The 18,348-nt window shown below is 36.9% G+C and overlaps 3 protein-coding genes across 3 annotated transcripts in view; 1 reads left to right on the top strand and 2 right to left on the bottom strand.

The window, feature by feature from the left end:
- The window catches only part of LOC134840432 (phosphoinositide 3-kinase regulatory subunit 4-like), a 236,219-nt gene that overhangs the window by 59,359 nt on the left and 158,512 nt on the right, over positions 1-18,348 (bottom strand). The window lies entirely within an intron of this gene.
- LOC134840436 (androgen-dependent TFPI-regulating protein-like) overlaps positions 1-18,348 on the top strand; it is a 183,940-nt gene that overhangs the window by 137,867 nt on the left and 27,725 nt on the right. The gene's annotated exons all lie outside the window — the stretch shown is intronic.
- On the bottom strand, positions 1,418-8,373 carry LOC134839286 (tyrosine-protein phosphatase non-receptor type 2-like). Its single transcript, XM_063854786.1, has 4 exons — positions 8,002-8,373; positions 3,259-3,410; positions 2,600-2,909; positions 1,418-2,298 (listed from the first exon to the last, which is right to left on the bottom strand). Exons 1-4 carry the CDS (start codon positions 8,195-8,197, stop codon positions 1,751-1,753), a joined length of 1,206 nt encoding a protein of 401 aa, XP_063710856.1. The 5' UTR covers positions 8,198-8,373; the 3' UTR covers positions 1,418-1,750.

Here is an 18,348-nt window from a genome sequence, read left to right as displayed (position 1 = left end):
GACGAAATTAGACCAAAAATCAAAAACTATGAAATCAAATCCCAAAGAAAAGCGTTCGAAAAATTCCAAACTTTTGAAATAAATTAAGTCCCCCTTCCCCTCAGAATACATACACGCACACAAACACAAAATTTTCTAAGCAATAAGAGGCTACTAAGCCGATATGAAAACATAGCCAACAGACATTTGGAAAAGGGCCATGAACACAAGGAAACAAAACAATATGGATGTTTTTTTTGAAAAACTTCAATTTTCGAATTTCAAAGTAAATAATAATTGAATTTAAACCCTGTTTGAACTTCTAGAACTAATCATGATTGATTTTTTTTTCAACAAAATCAGTCCAATTTGAGAAAATTGGATCAATAGTTAAAATTTTTATTCCGCTGGGAAATCTGAAAACTAAATTCCATTTTCGAAACTAGAAGACGATCAAGTTTTTTGTGACCTTTAAACTTTTGCTGTTCGATAGGAGAGTTTGCCTTCGTTTCAACCGAGGAAATCAATAGAAGTTAAAAAGAAATCAAAAAACAAAACGGGAAAAAATCAAATTGTAGCGTGAACAAATTTTAAGACTTTCCTGAAAATCAAACACCCTGAAAAAGTTACCAAAACCTATAAAGGAGTATTCACTACGTTCATGGCTCCTTATAGGTCGAAACCTATCACGCAGAAAAAAACATCTATTATTATTCTAAAAAAAACATCAAAAAAATGAAATTTCAACAAACCGAGTCGGTAAAACTTTTAACTAACATGAAAAGCGAACTTGCGATTAAACCGGATTAATAAAATGCCGACATGCTCAAAAAAAGGTCTGCTGTAAAAGAAAAATCCGGTAAATGAATGAGTCCAGGATCCAGCAGATGAATTATGTGAAAAAAGTTATTTATGGGAAAAAACTCGTGCCCGCTTGCAAAACCAGATTGCGATTGACTCTTGGAGTCAGTTATTCGACTTAAGACTTTCTTCTCCAGTATCATAAAAACAAAGCCATCCGACAGCTGGAAAAAAGTCAATTAACGCAAGAAATTTAAAAAAAGTTAACCGATTTATGTTTTGAAAAACTCAACTTTGAAACAAAAAAATATGGCCTTAGAGCTCTTTGAAACAGTTTGAGAAATTAAAAAACCGTTTAGGCAATTAGAAGTCATTCACGTTTTCGTGACCTTTACACTTTTGCTGCTCGATATCCGAGTTTGCCTTTCCTACCTTTCAAGATAGCAAATGAACTGGACCTAAATAAATGAGAAGTAAAACCACGAAAAAAACCTTGAGCAAGACTTTCTGAAAATGTCATCACAAACACTGACACTTAATTCATCTGCCCGGTTATCCTTCTTTTGAGACAACCAGAAAGACGATGATGATCAATCTGATTCAGAGCACCACTGAAGCAGTTTTTCTTTAAGAAAAATGAATGCAAAATTAGTAAATTGTCATTTATTGGTACGAAAAAATCAGAACCAACAGGAAATATGATTAATTTACACTACTAAAATAAGTTGTAAAACTTCAATACAATGCGAAGTGAAAGAGATATTCAACATAATGAGGTCAGCAAAATATGCTCGAAGAAATTGAAAGAAGAACAAAGCATTACAAATTGTTCATCAGGAAACAATTCTACTTCTACTAAAAGCAAGGCACATTTTCATGAGACAAATCAACACTCGATTGGTTATGTTTCAATGTTATCTAAAAATCAAGTGATTGAATGCAAAAGAGAAAAAGGAGGAAGGTCCAGATACTAGATCAAAGAGGAAGTTCTAGAGAAATACAGATAGGCACAAGTGCCCAGCATCAAGGCTCCAATGCCCATAAAGTGAGGCCAGTAATTGTTCCAAAACTGCTGGCTATTCTCATTTGCTTTCATCCTTTTCCTTATATCGGCTACTTTGGTGGCCGTCTCCTGATGCTTTCGCTGTCGCAACTCTGATTTCGAGGTGACATCCCCATTCATAGCCACATCGCCGTTAGCAGCCACTTGGGGTTTGGCATGGCCTTTCAATGGTGGTGGAGGAGCTGGCATGTCTGAATCACTAAATTCGTCGTCAGATGCGTGTGTTTGAAGGAACTTGGAAGGCCACTCCTTGTCCAGCATTATCTGCTTGGCTCTCAGGATGCTCTTGAAAGTGAATCGCAGTTGGTCGGGTGCCTGGATCAGTCCGACTCTCTGCAGACGGAGGGAGAGCAAGATCTCGTCCAGGGATATCGAACTCCACTCCCCCTCTGGCAGGTCCTGTAATAGCTGGATGATGATGTCGCACACTGCATACACCCCTGACCGCCCAATACCTTAAATAAGCATCACTAACTAATTAACTAATGAAAGTATTCACTACTTGAGTATCTTCAACCAGAGCGTAGCTTTAACTTCACATACGCGAGTGGATCTCCGGAAAAGAATAACGGGCTGAGGTGGACGAGTATTTCACTGAATTTGCAAAAATCAATAAATTGAATTTATAAATTCCATCGCCTTTCAAATTCGATCTTCATTTCAAGTAATTATCACCTATAAAACGCCTTCTTATTTCAATTTTTAAAACTATCAAGACAGTTACATCATGCAGAACAATTCTGAGGGTGCTCTTACCGGCAGAGCAGTGAATGACAGGCGGCGGAGAATGAACTGCATTCTGCTGTCGGACGAGACAGAGGAACTTGAGGAAGGAGTCGGGCGAATCGGGGATGCCGAAGTCTGGCCAGGCGTGGTAGTGAAAGTGGTTGATGGTCCTCTCCGATCCTTCTTTATCCTTGGAGTTGCTAATTTTGAATGTTGATATGTTGTATTCGCTCGAAAGACTGCATGTCAGAAGCGATATCGTGAACTCATCAAAACTCATGTCTTTGGCAACACTCGCAGGCCAGTATTGTGCACATTTACACTTTTGATTCTCCACAACCTAAATCAACTTTTACACTCAGACAACACAAAACTTTCAAACTGTTTTCGACATTCTCCTGTGTCAGTCTTCAAACGACATAAGCCAGGTATTGTAAAAACAAACATGACTTAGCGTTCAGGTTCAATTCAAACGTCAAAATTTGCTCGAAAACATAGCCAACAATGAGCCTAAATAAGCGCCGCATAGCACTTTAATACGGTAATCTGTATTAATCCTTCTCTCAACTTCAGAAGTAAAAGCCTATAAAAAATAGTGTACAACTGGATATATTTCGAGGAACAAAGTAAAGTGCTAATCTTCTGAAATGTGCAAAATTAGTTGCCATTTAAACGAAAATCTAAATCACCTTGCAAAGCATCACTATGTTGGACACGTTGTGTTGCCAGATCATGCGCCAGAAGTGATGACAAGTGATATCCATGGGGCCCTGGGCGATAATATATCTCTGGCCACTTCGAGCATATTCAACGTACGATGCATTGATATAACTGTCGGCCCCTGAAATGACAGTTTTTTAAATCTCCAACTTTTTGATCTCCAATAACTTTTTGATCTCCAGTTTTTTTTAATCTCCAATAACAATAAATTGCTACATTCCATTCTTATAAACATGCTCGCAGGCAAATAAAAGACTAAAAGTTTTTGAAATTTTTTTATATAACAACCGTCCTGGTTTATTATTTTGTAATTAATCAATTTCAGCCTTGAAACAACAAAAATGTAAGCAAACTAAGCCAATAAAATATAAGCAGAAACCATTATATTCGACGGAAACCGAGATTTATAATCCGAGTCGGGAAAATTAGGAAATAACAGAACGACTGTAAATTACGGAAAGAATTTTTTTAAATCTGAATCAAAGTCCATGCTTTAAAAGTCGACAAAAAATCAGCAACCAAACGATAATTCAGTTTTTCCGGAATAAATTCAATTTGATACGTATTGAAAAAACATGGGACCCCAGCACCGTACTTTAAATTTCTAAAGCAACCACGTTAACTCCAGATCGAAGGAGCCTGGAAATTTATGAGATTCAATAAGGATAGCCGGTAACTGTGCAAGTAGCACAGAATGCTCCGACCAGTCTTTAAAAAATACGAAAGTTTTCTGAAATTGGTTTCGTAATTTTTCTGCATGTTGTGATAAAAAAAATCTGAACAAAATAATAGAGCATATTTGAGATTCATAGTAAAATAGGTCATTTGGAAAAGAGTTTTTGAACAATAATGACTAGAAAAACGAAAAAAAAAAATCAAAAAATTAATCAACATTTTTTGCGGAAATCTTGAATATCCAAATTTTGATTCCCAAAATTACGCTAAAACACTCCAAAAACTACTTAACTTGAGTAAAACTAAATTTTCACGGCTCAAATTAAGCTTAAATAAGCTATTGCAATTACTAACTACCTCACTAATAAGCTCGAAATTAAACCAAAATTTCAAACCGGTTTTTCTCGACACACTTTTTTGAAATTTTGTTATGTCGTTCGAATCACGACTGAAAGGCGGTGTAGAGAAAAAAGCCTAGTTTCCGATTACAAAACATAGTGTAATTCATTCCATATTGAACTGAGGACAGCAATTCACTCTAATTAATACGTTACCACACGTAAGAAACTTTAGTGTTCCGACCATTTGAAAAATGAGGAGGAACATTGTATTGGGGTGCCTTTTAGTTTTGTCTTTTTGTTTTCCACGCTAAATCAGGTACCACAAGTAACCATTGGAATAGGTTGTGTAATATATCATATTAAAGCCCGTCCAGCCGTGATTCTAACGACATTAAGGAAAAATTGTCCCAGTATCGAGAAAAACAGGCTAAAACTTTTTGATTTTTACTTCAATTCGAGCGAATAAAGCGAGAGAGCATGCTTAAAATAGCTTATTTAGCCTTAAAAACTCCATTTTTTTGAAGTAAAGTCAGTTTTTGGAGTTTTTAGCACCATTTTGGGAATCAAAATTTTCAAACCTTCGATCAATTTCAGAAAAAAATAATGCAAAATAAAGAAAATATTTTAAAAGTTTTTGAATTTTTGTGACGAAGTTTTTTTTCGTTTTTATAGTCATTTTTCTAGAAAAACAGTGATCCAATTGGCCTATTTAACAATCATTGTCGAATATGTCCAAGTTCTTTTTTTTCGTTCAGATCTTTTTTACCACACCACGCAGAAAAAACACTAATTTGAAGAAAAAAAATGTATTTCTTAAAGACTATGGTCGGAACATTCTGCGCTACTAGCACAGTAATCGGCTATCTTTTTTTCATTTCTTGATCCCCCACGCGCCATTTCAAGTACAATGTGATACAATTTGTTTCACAATTTCAAAAACCATAACCTTTTAATCGGCGTCCAAAAGGGCTGTCCAAACATTCAGGGCTCTGCCCTGATACAAGGAGTCTTTCAAAAACCAAGTTAAAAACTGAAATTAGCTCAGGTTCCTTTCCGAACAGAGGCATTAGGCTTTTTGATTTAAAGAGCGAGCTCAAACTATTGCAAAAAAAAACAGCGAAATAGATATCAATCAAACAAACTATTTTGGGCTATTCAGAGACAGCCCACTTCAGATTAGAATTCCAAAACTTTGGTTAATAAGGAAATATTGCTCATTGGTGTTGCGATTCAGACCTGAAACTTTTTTTGAGAACTTCAAGTTAGATTGCAGATTAATATCAGAAAATATAAAATTTCTGAATACAACTTGCAAGGAACGGTCATTTTTACAGTATTAAGAGATATCCTCTTTTAAGATTGATCTGATATTCGTTCGAAAACTCACAGAAAATAGAGAAATAAATTAACAGCTTTTATTAAAAGTAAGTCCTAACAAAAAATTATGACCCTCAAAGTTTTTGTTTTCGGAATATTGTTCGGACCATTTGAAAAATGGGGAGGAACTTTGTATTCGGGTGCTTTAGTTTTTTCTTTTTTTTTGTTTTCCACACAAAATCAACTACCACAAATAATCATCGTAACTCTAACGACATTTGAAAAATTCCAAAACTTTTCCCAGTGCCGGGAAAAACCGGTTTGAAACTTTCGATTTTTCGTCGAGCGGGTAAAACGAGTTTTTTTTAGCGCTTTTTGGGTAAATTTCGGGCAACATTCAAAACTGCAAAAAAAATTGAAACAATTTTTGAAAACTTTTCGACTTTTTTGTTTTTCTAGTGTTTTTTCTAAAAAAATTAATTTCCAAATTTGCGTATTTTACTATGAATGTCGAATATTCCTGAGCTCTAGTTTTTCGTTCCGATCCTTTTCTCATACAACGCAGAAAAAACTACTCCTTTTTAAAAAAACTTTTTTGTAGTATTTTCTAAAACTATGGTAGGAACATAACTAGCGCAGTAATCGGCTATTCTTCTTATGATTTCATGAAGTTTCAAATCTGTTTCGCCTACTGAAATACAGGAGGAGCTTTGTCGTCGTGTGCGTTTTAGCTTTCGGTTCCACGAAAATTTATGAACAGGAAAAACACGTCAGATGAGGTGGAATAATATTTCATATTAAAGCGCTTTCAATCGTAATTCAATTATTTGCTGAATTTGAAAAATTAGATTTTTAGTCTAATCTACGAGCGAGTAAGGCAAGTGATTAAGGCAAAAGCATTTAATTTCGCTGTATAATCATACTTACAAGATTTTATAACTATTTCCTGGGTATCATTTCGAGGCCAAACTGTGCACTATAAATGCGCACATTTTAGTATTTGTAGGTCTCTGAAATCCAGAAACAAGTCTTTAAACATGTTTAATATTTGTTTGAATGCTCAAAGAATACAAAACAACAGAGGAAGATCAAAGAGAGCGCTCTTGTAGCAGAATCCGCTGACAATTCTCAAAATACACAGTATGCCCTCGCATTGATGCACTTGAGTGCTTTCCCAGCTTTAAAATCATGGAAGCTTAAGAAAAAGAAACCTGACAAAATTTTGTTTGATTTTTTTTTCACTTTTGTGATTGACTTCGCAATGACTATTATACTTAAGTCACATTATTACTAACGTTTCTGATCTGTTTTGTCCCTTCCCCAAAACGCACAAAGAAACAATACAAAATTGAAAACACAACCAACAGCTATTTGAAAAGACTCCATGAACGCAAACAACCAGAAAAAAAATTGAATTTCAAGAACAACTTATGATTGACACTTTTTTCAGGGCGGGGGGTTTAAAATTTTTTCATTCTATTATACAAAACAAAACATGTTTTAAAGGTAAAAAAAACAAGTTTTTTATTTTAAATGTTTTTTCAAACTCTAAGCCACAAAACTGGAAAAACTTGAGCGTTTCTCATTTTGTTTTGAGCATGTTTTTTACTTACTGTTTAAACTGTTTTTTACTCGTTTGATGAAAATAACTCAATTTGAGAATACTGGATCAATGGATAAAGTTTGCATTCCGCTGGGATATCTTAAAATTAGAGCTCATGAAAATTTTTTCATTCTAATCATAGGGACCAAGAGCTTTTGGGCTCTCTTCAACTCCTACCCACACATTTCAATTTTTCCAAGTTCTTAGATGTCTTACGTGTTACTATGGCTGATTGTAACGAGGAAAGGTATGACGAACAAATGTGTTCACAATAGTTGAGTTGTTCACCATGCAAATGTTCATTATGACGATGTTTAAAAAAATTTCAAAACTGAAATTCAAATAAGGGAGAATGGAAAAGAGCCGGCTTTTTTTGTTATTACGAAGGGTAGACTTTCAGAGGGACATCTCAAGCATTTGGTCTATCCGCCTTTTTTCAGTGCTTTTGTTTAATTACATTTTTTGTTTAATTTTTGTGTCAATTAAATAACTTCTGTGTTTTGTGAGATATTGTTTCTCCATACTTCCTTCATTTCCATTTTTGCCAAAAAGCACTTAACAGTCGGCATATTGCACGAATTTGCAGACGTGAATAACTTGTTGATTCTGATCATTTTATTCAAATAGGAACTAATTAAAAACTAGGAACTAATTATGGAGTAATTCAAATGGACATCAATTGCGAAAACCAACCAAAAGTTAGAAGATCACGGCTTAAAGTTATATAATTGCAAATTAATTTCTGTGCTTAAAACTACAGATCACAATTGACTGACCTGACTTGAGAACAATTCGATTAGAATCATATGGTAGAACATCCGAGTAGCGATTCAACCTTCGATTGGCAATCGCAACTTTAGAGGCCTTGTCTACAGTCTTGATGATGGCTTGTTTTCTCAGTTCATTATAGTAGTCTTTCCACGTGTTGCTGCGCTCCCGCTCATGGAATACCCGTTCGAGTGGTATTATCATCGTTCTTTGAGCGCTACTTGGACAGACTCTTGTGTTGATAGCGATAGGGGAATTAGAAGCTAGTCAAATATTGCACCAATGTCTATTCATATTCGACTTCAGCCGTACACAAGCTCAAGTATCAAATATAGCAATCTGTATTCTGAAACGAATCAGTATCTGCTGATTTCAAATACAGTGTAGATGTGAAATATTACAATCGTTCCAATATTCAACTCGTTTTGGCCGCCTGACAATTAGTTTTCAACGAAAAGGCAACGCAACCAATAGCGATGCAACTCAATAATTAAAAACATATAGTGGAGGCCAGCATGTTGGAAGAACCAAACATTGAAACAAGAATAGCTGGTTACTGTGCAAGTATCACAGAACGTTCCGACCAACCTTAAAAAATTACAACAAAAATTGTTTTTCCAATTAATGTCGCTTTTTTTCGGCTTGGTGTGATAAAGGAATCTGAGCAAAAAAGTAAAGCTTAGGCATTTTCGCCATGTAAAATATGCAAACTGGAAAACAATTTTTGGAGACAAATAACAAGAAAAACAAAAAAGTCAAAAACAAACTAAGATTTAAAATAATTTTCCTCCAATAGAGTAAAACTAAATTTTCAAGGCTTAAAATAGGCATAATTGAGCTAATGTAACCCTGCTCACTCGCTCGAACTTAGAGGAAAAATCAAAAATTTCAGACCGCTTTTTCTCGACACCGGGAAAAATTTGTAGACCTTTTCTTTTAGAAGGGGTTCGAATCACGACTGAAAAGGCTTTTATATGATATATCACTCTACCCAGTCCGATCATTATTTATGGTACCTGATTTTGCGTGGACAAAAAAAAACAACACGCCCGAATACAAAGATCCTCCCCATTTTCAATGGTCGGAACAAAAACTATATCTACCTAAACTGAATGATGTCCAATTTGAGGAACACATTCTGACATAAACAATTGACAGCGTTAAATTACCTTTCATAGATAATTATCGAGCGAAACTTAAGCCGGCAAAACTTGGGTTAATATAGTTGAACTGAAAACAAAACTAGCTTAAAATATGTTGGAACTTGGGTAAACAATCGTTGAACCGAAAACAAAACTAGCCCAAATTAGCGTGGTGTAGTTGAACGTCATTTTAACACTGGACTCGTCTGAATTGGTCTAGGGTTTTTTCGGCTGTTGTATGGTCAGCATCTTTCCTTAAGCTAATTAGTTTTTTCAAGGGGATATAGACACACGTGATCAGCTACACCAAGGTGGTCACAATGCAATAATGAGATCTTTCGGTCTGTTTGGACTACTGAATGGTTTGTTTTTTTTTCAGAAAATCAGTTTTAGTATGGAACCAATGGAACCAAATTGAAAGCACAAACGCAAACCTTGCCAACTGACAATTGTTCACTTGAGTTACTTAGAGCTGTCAATTTATTCTTGTGTTTCTAGAAATTGCCGTCATAGTGCCATTTCCCCGGATTGGCACAGTCGAACCCGCCGACGCACTAGAAATAGGAACAATAAAGGCGTTAGCATCATATTGGCAATGAAAAGGAGGGTCGTAATACTAGAATTTTCAAATTTTGAATTTTCGATTCGAACCGGATCATTTCTGCGAAATGCGGGAACGGCCATTTTAAAGAAAAAAAAGAGAATAAAGACAGTTGAAACAGAGACGCCGAGAAAATAAGACGAAGAACAGTTGTGAAAAATAGAGAAGAGACGGAGCCTCTTATCGTGACGATAAGACACGATAAGACGCTTAGCTGAAGCAGATAAGAAGAAAGGAGGCTTCAGTGGGACCGTCGGAGCGGATCCGTACCATGAGATTGGAGAGATAACGACCTTATCTCTGAGGGAAAACGGAATTGGAGGCTTGGTGCCCAGAGACTGTGTGAAACTATTGAACGTACTTTTTAGCTGCTGTGATGCCCTGAATAGTTGAATTAACTCCGATTTTACATAAATTTTCAGAGCATAAGTAGCTAGAGAGAAGTGAAAGTCAATCAATCCCCAATGAGTTCAGTATATAACTGTCACTAAAAACATAGTAAATAAGGGATTCTGAGCCATGTAATTAGTAATAATCATGTATTCTGGGGATACGAGATCCAGCTATGTGGTTATCTTCGCATGTAACGAAAGCTGATCAAAAGTCGTTTGACTGATGGCCTAAAAATTGTAATTTTTTACTTAGCCCTAAACAGACCAGAAAACTATCTGGCTAGGTCTAGACGGTGAAAAACGAGTAAAATTAGGGTTACTTACGCCTGCCATTTGTCAATAAGTGCTTTTTCTACGCTCCGTTACTGTGTAATGTTTGGGCGAATGTTACACATAAAACGCAAAACAACGAAATTAACCAAAAAAATATAATCCGGAACCGAGAAACGTTCAAAAAAAATTATGTTGTGTCAGGAACTTTCTAATTTTGGGTCGTTACTATAACTTAGCCGTGAACAATTAAAAAAATGATTTTGGGGACCATCTTTTCAGTGTCAATATTCCCTGCTTATTGTTTTTTTCGCGCGTGTTCAAGCCCGGCTTCTCTTTCCTTATACGTTTTACATCTAGTGTTAAGAGTTAACATCTATAAAGTATCTACTAACAACTGCTCTTAATCTCTCAAGTCTGCTGAGTCCCACTGAGTCTGCTTTCTCATGTTCATCAATTCGAGTGCTCAATCGCCGAATTGTTTGTCCAACATAGGTGGAAATATATCCACTACAAGACAGATTACAAACACACTTGGCTTGATTTCATCAGAAAGTATTGACTTCAGCAACGGCAAACTTGATCGTAGTTTCTTTCGAGAAAACTACTTGAACATTGGTTGATTTCTGTAGCCTGCTTGCAAAACATGGGCTCCGGTTTTTTTATTTTGAGCCACAAAATTTAGGGCCTTCACATCCTTTCGCGAATAAGTTAAAAATCTTCGATCTCTTCTGTCTTGCTCTTGCCCTAAATAATTACCACATTTACAGATCAATACCCAGGGCACTCATTTTTCAGCCATTGCGCCCTACTAGGTTATTCAAATTACTTCCAACTTATTGGAACCTTAACAACTCTAAGCAAAGCACCGTGGATAATTTTACGATTGTATTCAATTAGGGTAGATACCCTTTAAGTCAGTGTGGTCAGTGTGATCCAAGCATCTGATGGATTTTGATACCTTGAGTCAGTCAATCACATCAGAACAGTTTGCTTTTAGTTTGGACGGTTTTTTTTTCAATATAACGATTTGGCCGTCATGATCAAATTTTTCGAGGCAACTGAATTAAAAAAGTAAGAAATCAGAACAGCGGAAAGAGCAGATGCGGGAAAGATGCAAGAAAAAGAGCTGGACCCTATCTCATATTCGTAACTTGCTTGTACTATATTAGTGTAGAGCTTCTTGTTTCGGATAGAGAATTTAACCACCGGGCGCGACAATCCAGAGAGAGAGAGAGAGAGAGAGACAGAGAGAGAGGGAGAGAGAGCGAGAGAGAGGGAGGGGGAGTCAAGCGCTTCAAGTTCACAAGAACAACTATCCTGATCAACAGCGAAACATCCCAATCCACTAACCTGACAGTCCGAAACATTTCGAGTGAAACTTCGCGAGCTTTAGCATTCCAAATTTCTTGAGTCTTATTCAATTCTCCTGAGTATGTTACAGTAGCTAAATCTATACTTATTGTCCAGATGTTTTCCAGAGTATGTGAAGTTGATAGTGTATATTTTATCCAGGTCAGATGGATCATCATAAAAATCGTCTTGTCTCAACATAGTCAGATAGCCTATTCTATCTGACTATGTTGAGATAAGGCGATTTTTAGGTTGATCCATCTGACTAGGATAAAATAAATACTATTAAACAAAAGCCTCCAGTAATTACCTGAGGTCTCAACATTGTTTTTAAAGTCATTTGCGGGTCAGAGGCATTTAGAGACCTGGCATTGGTGGCGTAATTAATTCTATCTAGAGTTGAGTGTATTTTGGTAGTAGCGTTTAGTTTGTAACGATCCCAAAGTACTAGGTTCCAAGCAAATCACTAACTGGCTCCGACTGATTGATGTACGAAATCACAAAAGATTTTGTGACTGGCCCTTGAGCCATCGGTTAAAGATCATTTTTTCTTAACCTCATATGTGACTTGAATGAACGCCTGTTACACCAATTTCAGGTTACACTCTTATCTTGCGATACACTCGCGTTCAATTCCAGGAACGGCAACTTCCCCTCAGTGATAGCTTTCTCTAGCTTGAACTGTAGATTTGGATGAAGAGAATAAGCGATATCAAGAACACGTCCTGGCTCACTTTTGAATATTCTTACAAGGTCAACCACAATCCAAAAGAAAAAGCTTCGGGATGTGTTGATCAGCAAGGTCTTTTTCACAGGTAGTTTTTAGTGAAAAATTGTATGTTCAAATTTGTGATCAAGCAATGGGAGCTTCCATTGCAATCTATGGCCAAAAAGGTATGAATTGCTTTGAGACTCACGATTCTCTCTTAGTGTGTCACTATCAATCGCGTAGACCTCAGCTCAATTTCTGCACTCTGAAGCAGCTTCAGATATTGCTTGAGCTACTCGAATCCTTTTGCTTGCTCTTGAAGAATAGCCAATTTGTTGCAGGAATAGTGAGCAATCCGATTGCATGTAGTTGATTAAATTGATGTTTTGTCGTCACAGATTAATTAAGTGAAAAAACCTTGATAATGCACATAGTTGCAAAAAAATTGGAATTTACTTAATATCAAAAAAAGTTTTGAAATGAGCCGAATGAACTTCTAACGCGAAACTCATATCAAAAAAGCATAAAATACAAAGTCAGGGTCAGTATATTTTAACGTTATCATTGATCAGTAACATTTGAATTGACATTACGGTAACAGTCGATGAACTTGCCACATGCGACGAGGTAACAATTAAGTCCTACAGCCATTGGCAGAAAGGCAGGAGAATTGGCTGCCGTATTTTTATGATTTCGCTTCTTTCGGCGTCAAATTGAATGTTGTCCAAGTACATCAACCACTATAAAAGTTGAGTTTAGGAACCAAATTATCACCCGCTCCTGCTCAAACTGAGCTAGCAGCCTCATTTTAAGATCTCTTTAACCTAAAACAGGCAATTGCTATTTAACACTGATGCGTGAGGGGGTTACTCTTAGGTGAACAGAAAAACTTAATTGAAACTGCAAATATCAATTCTCAAACTCAGCTAACTGATCAAAGCTGAGTTTGAGAGTTAATCTATGCAGAACTGATCTATGAAAATTTTAAATAAAAACTGCTAATTTTGCATTTCAAGGCATAATTAATGATACTTCGAAAATTACCATTATTGCGCTAAGAATGAGCTTTGACTGAAGAAAATTGGCGTCACCGTAAAAAAATTTTTAACAACTCAGCGACAAGACAGGATTTTGGAAAAAATGAAATTGTTTGCTTCCTCCGCCGTCCACGGTTTCTATCCTGTTTTTCCCCTGTCGTATACTGTGAATAGGAGCTGGACAACTTTAGATCGATCAATTTTTTCGCCATTTGATCTTTTCTTTCACATACTGAGTTCTCTTAACTACAGATTTACATTTTTGGATTGACCAATTTCCCCTTAATAGTACACTGATCCTGAACGGCTGACTCAGTAAGTGTTCTTGCGCGATGTTGATCTGATATGTCTATGAGAAATAGCGTTAACAGATTTCGTAATCTTTCTTGTAAATGGCCGACTGGCACTTACTCCCCGGACAACGAAGTCAATGTTTCATCGTCACTGCCTTTTGCTTCTGCAGTGACGATGAGAACATCGCCTTTGGAGTCAGGGGAGTTTGTGCCAGTCGGCCATTGAAACCTGCATTTGCAGTAACCATATTATAGCCTTGGCCTCATTGCTCATATTGTTATCTATAAATTATATTATGTTATTATTTGATTCACGGTCAGTCATGTGTGACCTTTGCTGTTTAATGAAGAGATTCAATTCTCTCTACTGTAGCAACGGCGTGCAGTTAGCCACCGATCTCAGGCTAATCATAAAAGATGGTTTCAACATTAAATTAAAATCTTAGAAAACACTATTGTTTTCAACGTCAAAACACACGAGGTTCTATCCGGTATCACATGGTGCAGTCAGCAGGATCCGTTTTTATGTCTCAAGACAATAGGACAGATATGGGAATTCCGGTATTCTGGGCCTCTGCAAACTCAGACCCACCGTGGAATTTTGAAACATGGTTTGATTAATTCCTATTAGCTGTTACGGTCAAAGAGAACGTGGATCCAGAAGTAATGTTAGAGGAAACAAAAGTAGTACTGGAAGAACCTCTACCAATTCCACGGGTAGAATCACAGGTAGAATACGAAGATGCGCCTACAGTAGCAGAGAGAGAAGCCTGGAACAGATTGGCACGGGTTAGAGTCATTCTAGAAAATGAAGAATGGGTTACGAGAGGATCTAAAGTAGGACACAACGTATTCTATCACGAAGTTGGAAAACGTCTGATTTCACGACTATTTCTCGCCTTGGGCTCAGAAGGAAAGAAAAAGTTTAAACGAAACAATCCGCACACAGAAGTATCAAAACTCGGTTTTCAAGAGATAGCCAAAATCTCATTTGAGAAGACGAAATGTATTACTTACGAGAGATACAAATTGTTTACACGATCTCATGAAACGAATGAAACTCTTGAATCCTTTAATGCGGCATTGACTGCGCAAGCGGCAAAGGTGGAGCTGGGAGGACTAGAAGAGGAGTTGGTGAGAGATTTATTTATATACCGGATGCGGAACGTTGTTATTCAGGACACATTAACTTTTAAAACATTTTCTCCAGAAGAAGTCTTAATTTGAACAAAGTAAGCAAGCTACACAAGCATTTCAAAAAACTTCAACGAGTACTAATAATTCGGGACTATTTTCAAGCACACAAATGAAAATAAAACAAGAACCAGTTATGGCAATTGGAAACAAGGGGTATAATCCTCGACGTCAAGGTCAGAATCAGAATAGAAGTGAGAATTATGAAAACAGAAAGACTACAAGACCTAAGGGAGATCAGAAACAATGTACACGATGTGGTAGAGTGTTTGGAGAAGGACACCTGAAAACCTGCCCGGCAATGGGTAAATCATGCAAGAATTGTAACAAACCCAATCATTTTGCAAAAATGTGCAGATCACAGCAAGTTAATGAAGTTGTAAACGAAAACTCTAGTTCGGAAGAGTAATGTAATTTAACATAAAGTTTTGATTCCTGTGACGAATATGAAATAATGGCGGTAGAAGAGGATTTAACTTCAGTTGCAGCAATTGAGCAATACATCAACAAACGAGTATTAGCGAATGTTTACGCAGAAGGAAACGGCGAGGAGAAAGAGAAGGTTGCTAAGTCCGAGACCGTAGAAAAGGTTGAGGTCCAAAGGAATCCACAATCTCACCAAATTAAAGCATTGAAGGCTTTGGTGAAAATTTTTAGTCAAATTTTGAATATGACTATAGACACGGGTAGTCCAGTATCATTTTTGAATTGGGCAACAACAAAACAAATTCTGGAAGGACCCATGATTTCAAAAGTTATTGCTGCAGAGAAACCTAACCTGTCCGCACAGTTTGTGGATTACAATAAACGTCCTATTTTGATACTAGGAGCGTTAAAAGCGAATCTACTTTCGGCTGGTTGGGAAGTGCTCGGAGCGCCATTATTAGTCACGGAAAGACGTATGCGGTGCATACTAGGACTAGATCTTCAAGGAAAACTGGGGATTCAGACTACTCAGAAACCAGCACCGACACGAAGATCCAGGTTTGACGTGCTATTGTGCGAGCAGTCAGAAGGTTGGAAACAGAAATTTTGTATTCAATTCAAATATCTTTTTGATAGACAAGGGGAGTCAAAAAATCATACTGTGAATACCAAATTCAAATATCCATTATGTCCAATCCAAGAAAAAGGTAGGAGAGTTCCTATACAAGTTCAGGATGAAGTACAGTCAGAGCTAGAGAAATTGCTTGCGAAGACATATTAAAAAATTAAATAAATGTACAAGTGATTGTTTTATTGCTCCAATTGTCATCACAGTTAAGAAAGACAATTTAATTAAGTTAGCCTTGAACGCGAAACCCATCAATAAACAACTGTATAAAAATAAATATCAGATGCCAAACGTGGATGAACTGATAGATAGGGTAAGTCAAATAATCACTGCGACAGCAGAAGGCACACTGTATTTCACAGTGTTGGATTTAAAGTATGCTTACAGTCAAATAAGGCCAACTGCGGACACAGCAAAACATTGCAATTTCAACATTGTTGGAAGTCAGGCAACAGGAACGTATATGTTTCTGACAGGCTTTTACGGGCTGGCGGACATGCCCGCTGAATTCCAAAAGACAATGGATAGAACATTGAATCATTCTAAAAACACCTTTTGCTTCCTAGATGATATTTTAATTGTCTCAAAGTGGGAAGAAAAGGATCATGAAAAATTTGTTTGAAATGTGTTACAGAAAATGGAGGATGAAAATCTTGCATTAAAATTTTCAAAATGTGAATTTTTTCAGCCGTCAGTCAATTGGCTAGGCGATAATTTGTCGGCAGAAGGTATAATACCAAAATATACGAAAACTGAGGCCATTGCAAATCTGCAACCTCCCAAGTCGTTAAAACAACTTTGATCGTTCATGGGTAGCATTAATCGTTTATCTAAGCTCATCCCGAACGCAGCTAGTTTACCAGATAAACTCCGACCATTTTTGAAAGAGGAAAATGAAAAAAAGAAAATAAAGAATATTCGACTTCCAGTGAAAACATTTGATTGGAACAGAAAACACTCCGTAGTATTTGAGGAGATAAAAAAAGCAGTAGCCAAAATCGCTTTGTTAAACGATTTTATTCCATCTAGAGAAACTCGGGTAAAATGTGATGCCAGCCATAGTGGTCTAGAGGCAACTCTTGATCAATGGTCAGATCAAAACGAATGGGTACCGATTGCATTTGCATTTCGGTATCTAAATACTCAGGAAAAAAAATATTCTACTAATGAACTCGAGCTACTGGCAGTAGTTTGGGCTGTAGATAGATTTGAACATTATTTGTTGGGAAAAGAATTTGTTATAGCAACAGATCACAAAGCCTTAACGTCTGCATTCGGGGAACATAGATCAAATAAAACGTATCAATCTCGACTAATTAGGTGGGTGGATCGATTACTATTGTATCAATTTAAGGTCATCTATATACTTGGGATGGTTATGGGTATCGTTGATTACCTTTCGAGAGAGCCCAATGGAAAACCATGCCCTGAATCTGAAATAAATGAAAGATTTGTAGTGACTTCCATTGAGGATTTTCATAAAGCGCTCGACTGTTTGAGCAGTAGGCTTAGTGATACGGATCGAAAGATTGATGTTATTATTCTAGAATATTCTGGAACAAGAAGCGAAATTAGCCACTGTAAAGACAACTCATCACATGGTTGGTATGGCGACCAGTTTGTTCAAAACTGGACAAAGCTCGACCGGAACGAAAACGGTCAAAGTTCACGTTTTCAAAGAGAACAGAACGAGAAAAACACACTAAACAAGATCTCTCGTACCAAGCAGTCGGACAAAAATTCAGATTCAGTTAGAAAAAACTGCAATAAATCTATAAAACAATCGGCGATCACTAGGAAGATGGATCAAAGCCAATCGGGGTCAGACAAATCAAAGAAGATAGTTAAGATAGCGAACAGACAGAATGAAGTGAGGGACCAATTGACAGAGCAGGTGACAGAGACAATTTTCTCAAGGACCAGAATGGTGAAAAGAGGAGCGTGCAGCAGACCGGACTCGGACACTTCTGATTCAGAAATACAACAAATTGAGTGGCGAACAGTAAAAAGGTACATCAAACCGAAAGGCCAATAAAAATTTTCATCTGCCAGCCCAGTAGCAACGAAATTAATTTCATTTTGGGATCCCTTGGGGCGGAGAAATCCGATAACCCAAAAAGCATATTCGAAATCGAAGCGCGGACAGTAATGGAAAATAATGGAAAACGAGAACAGGACTTTGACACAAATTCGCAAGGGGACAAACCACCGATAATGGAAGTGGACCTTACTGCTGAATGTCCGTCGGAGAGCCCAGAAGTCAGTAAGATCGGGAAGAAAAAGATAACTCACAACTCCAGGAAAAACGAC

Source organism: Symsagittifera roscoffensis, chromosome 2, assembly GCF_963678635.1.
Source record: "Symsagittifera roscoffensis chromosome 2, txSymRosc1.1, whole genome shotgun sequence".
Taxonomy (NCBI): Eukaryota; Metazoa; Xenacoelomorpha; order Acoela; family Convolutidae; genus Symsagittifera; species Symsagittifera roscoffensis.
Note: the sequence above shows the minus strand (reverse complement) of the source record. Positions and strands in the feature narration are given on the sequence as shown.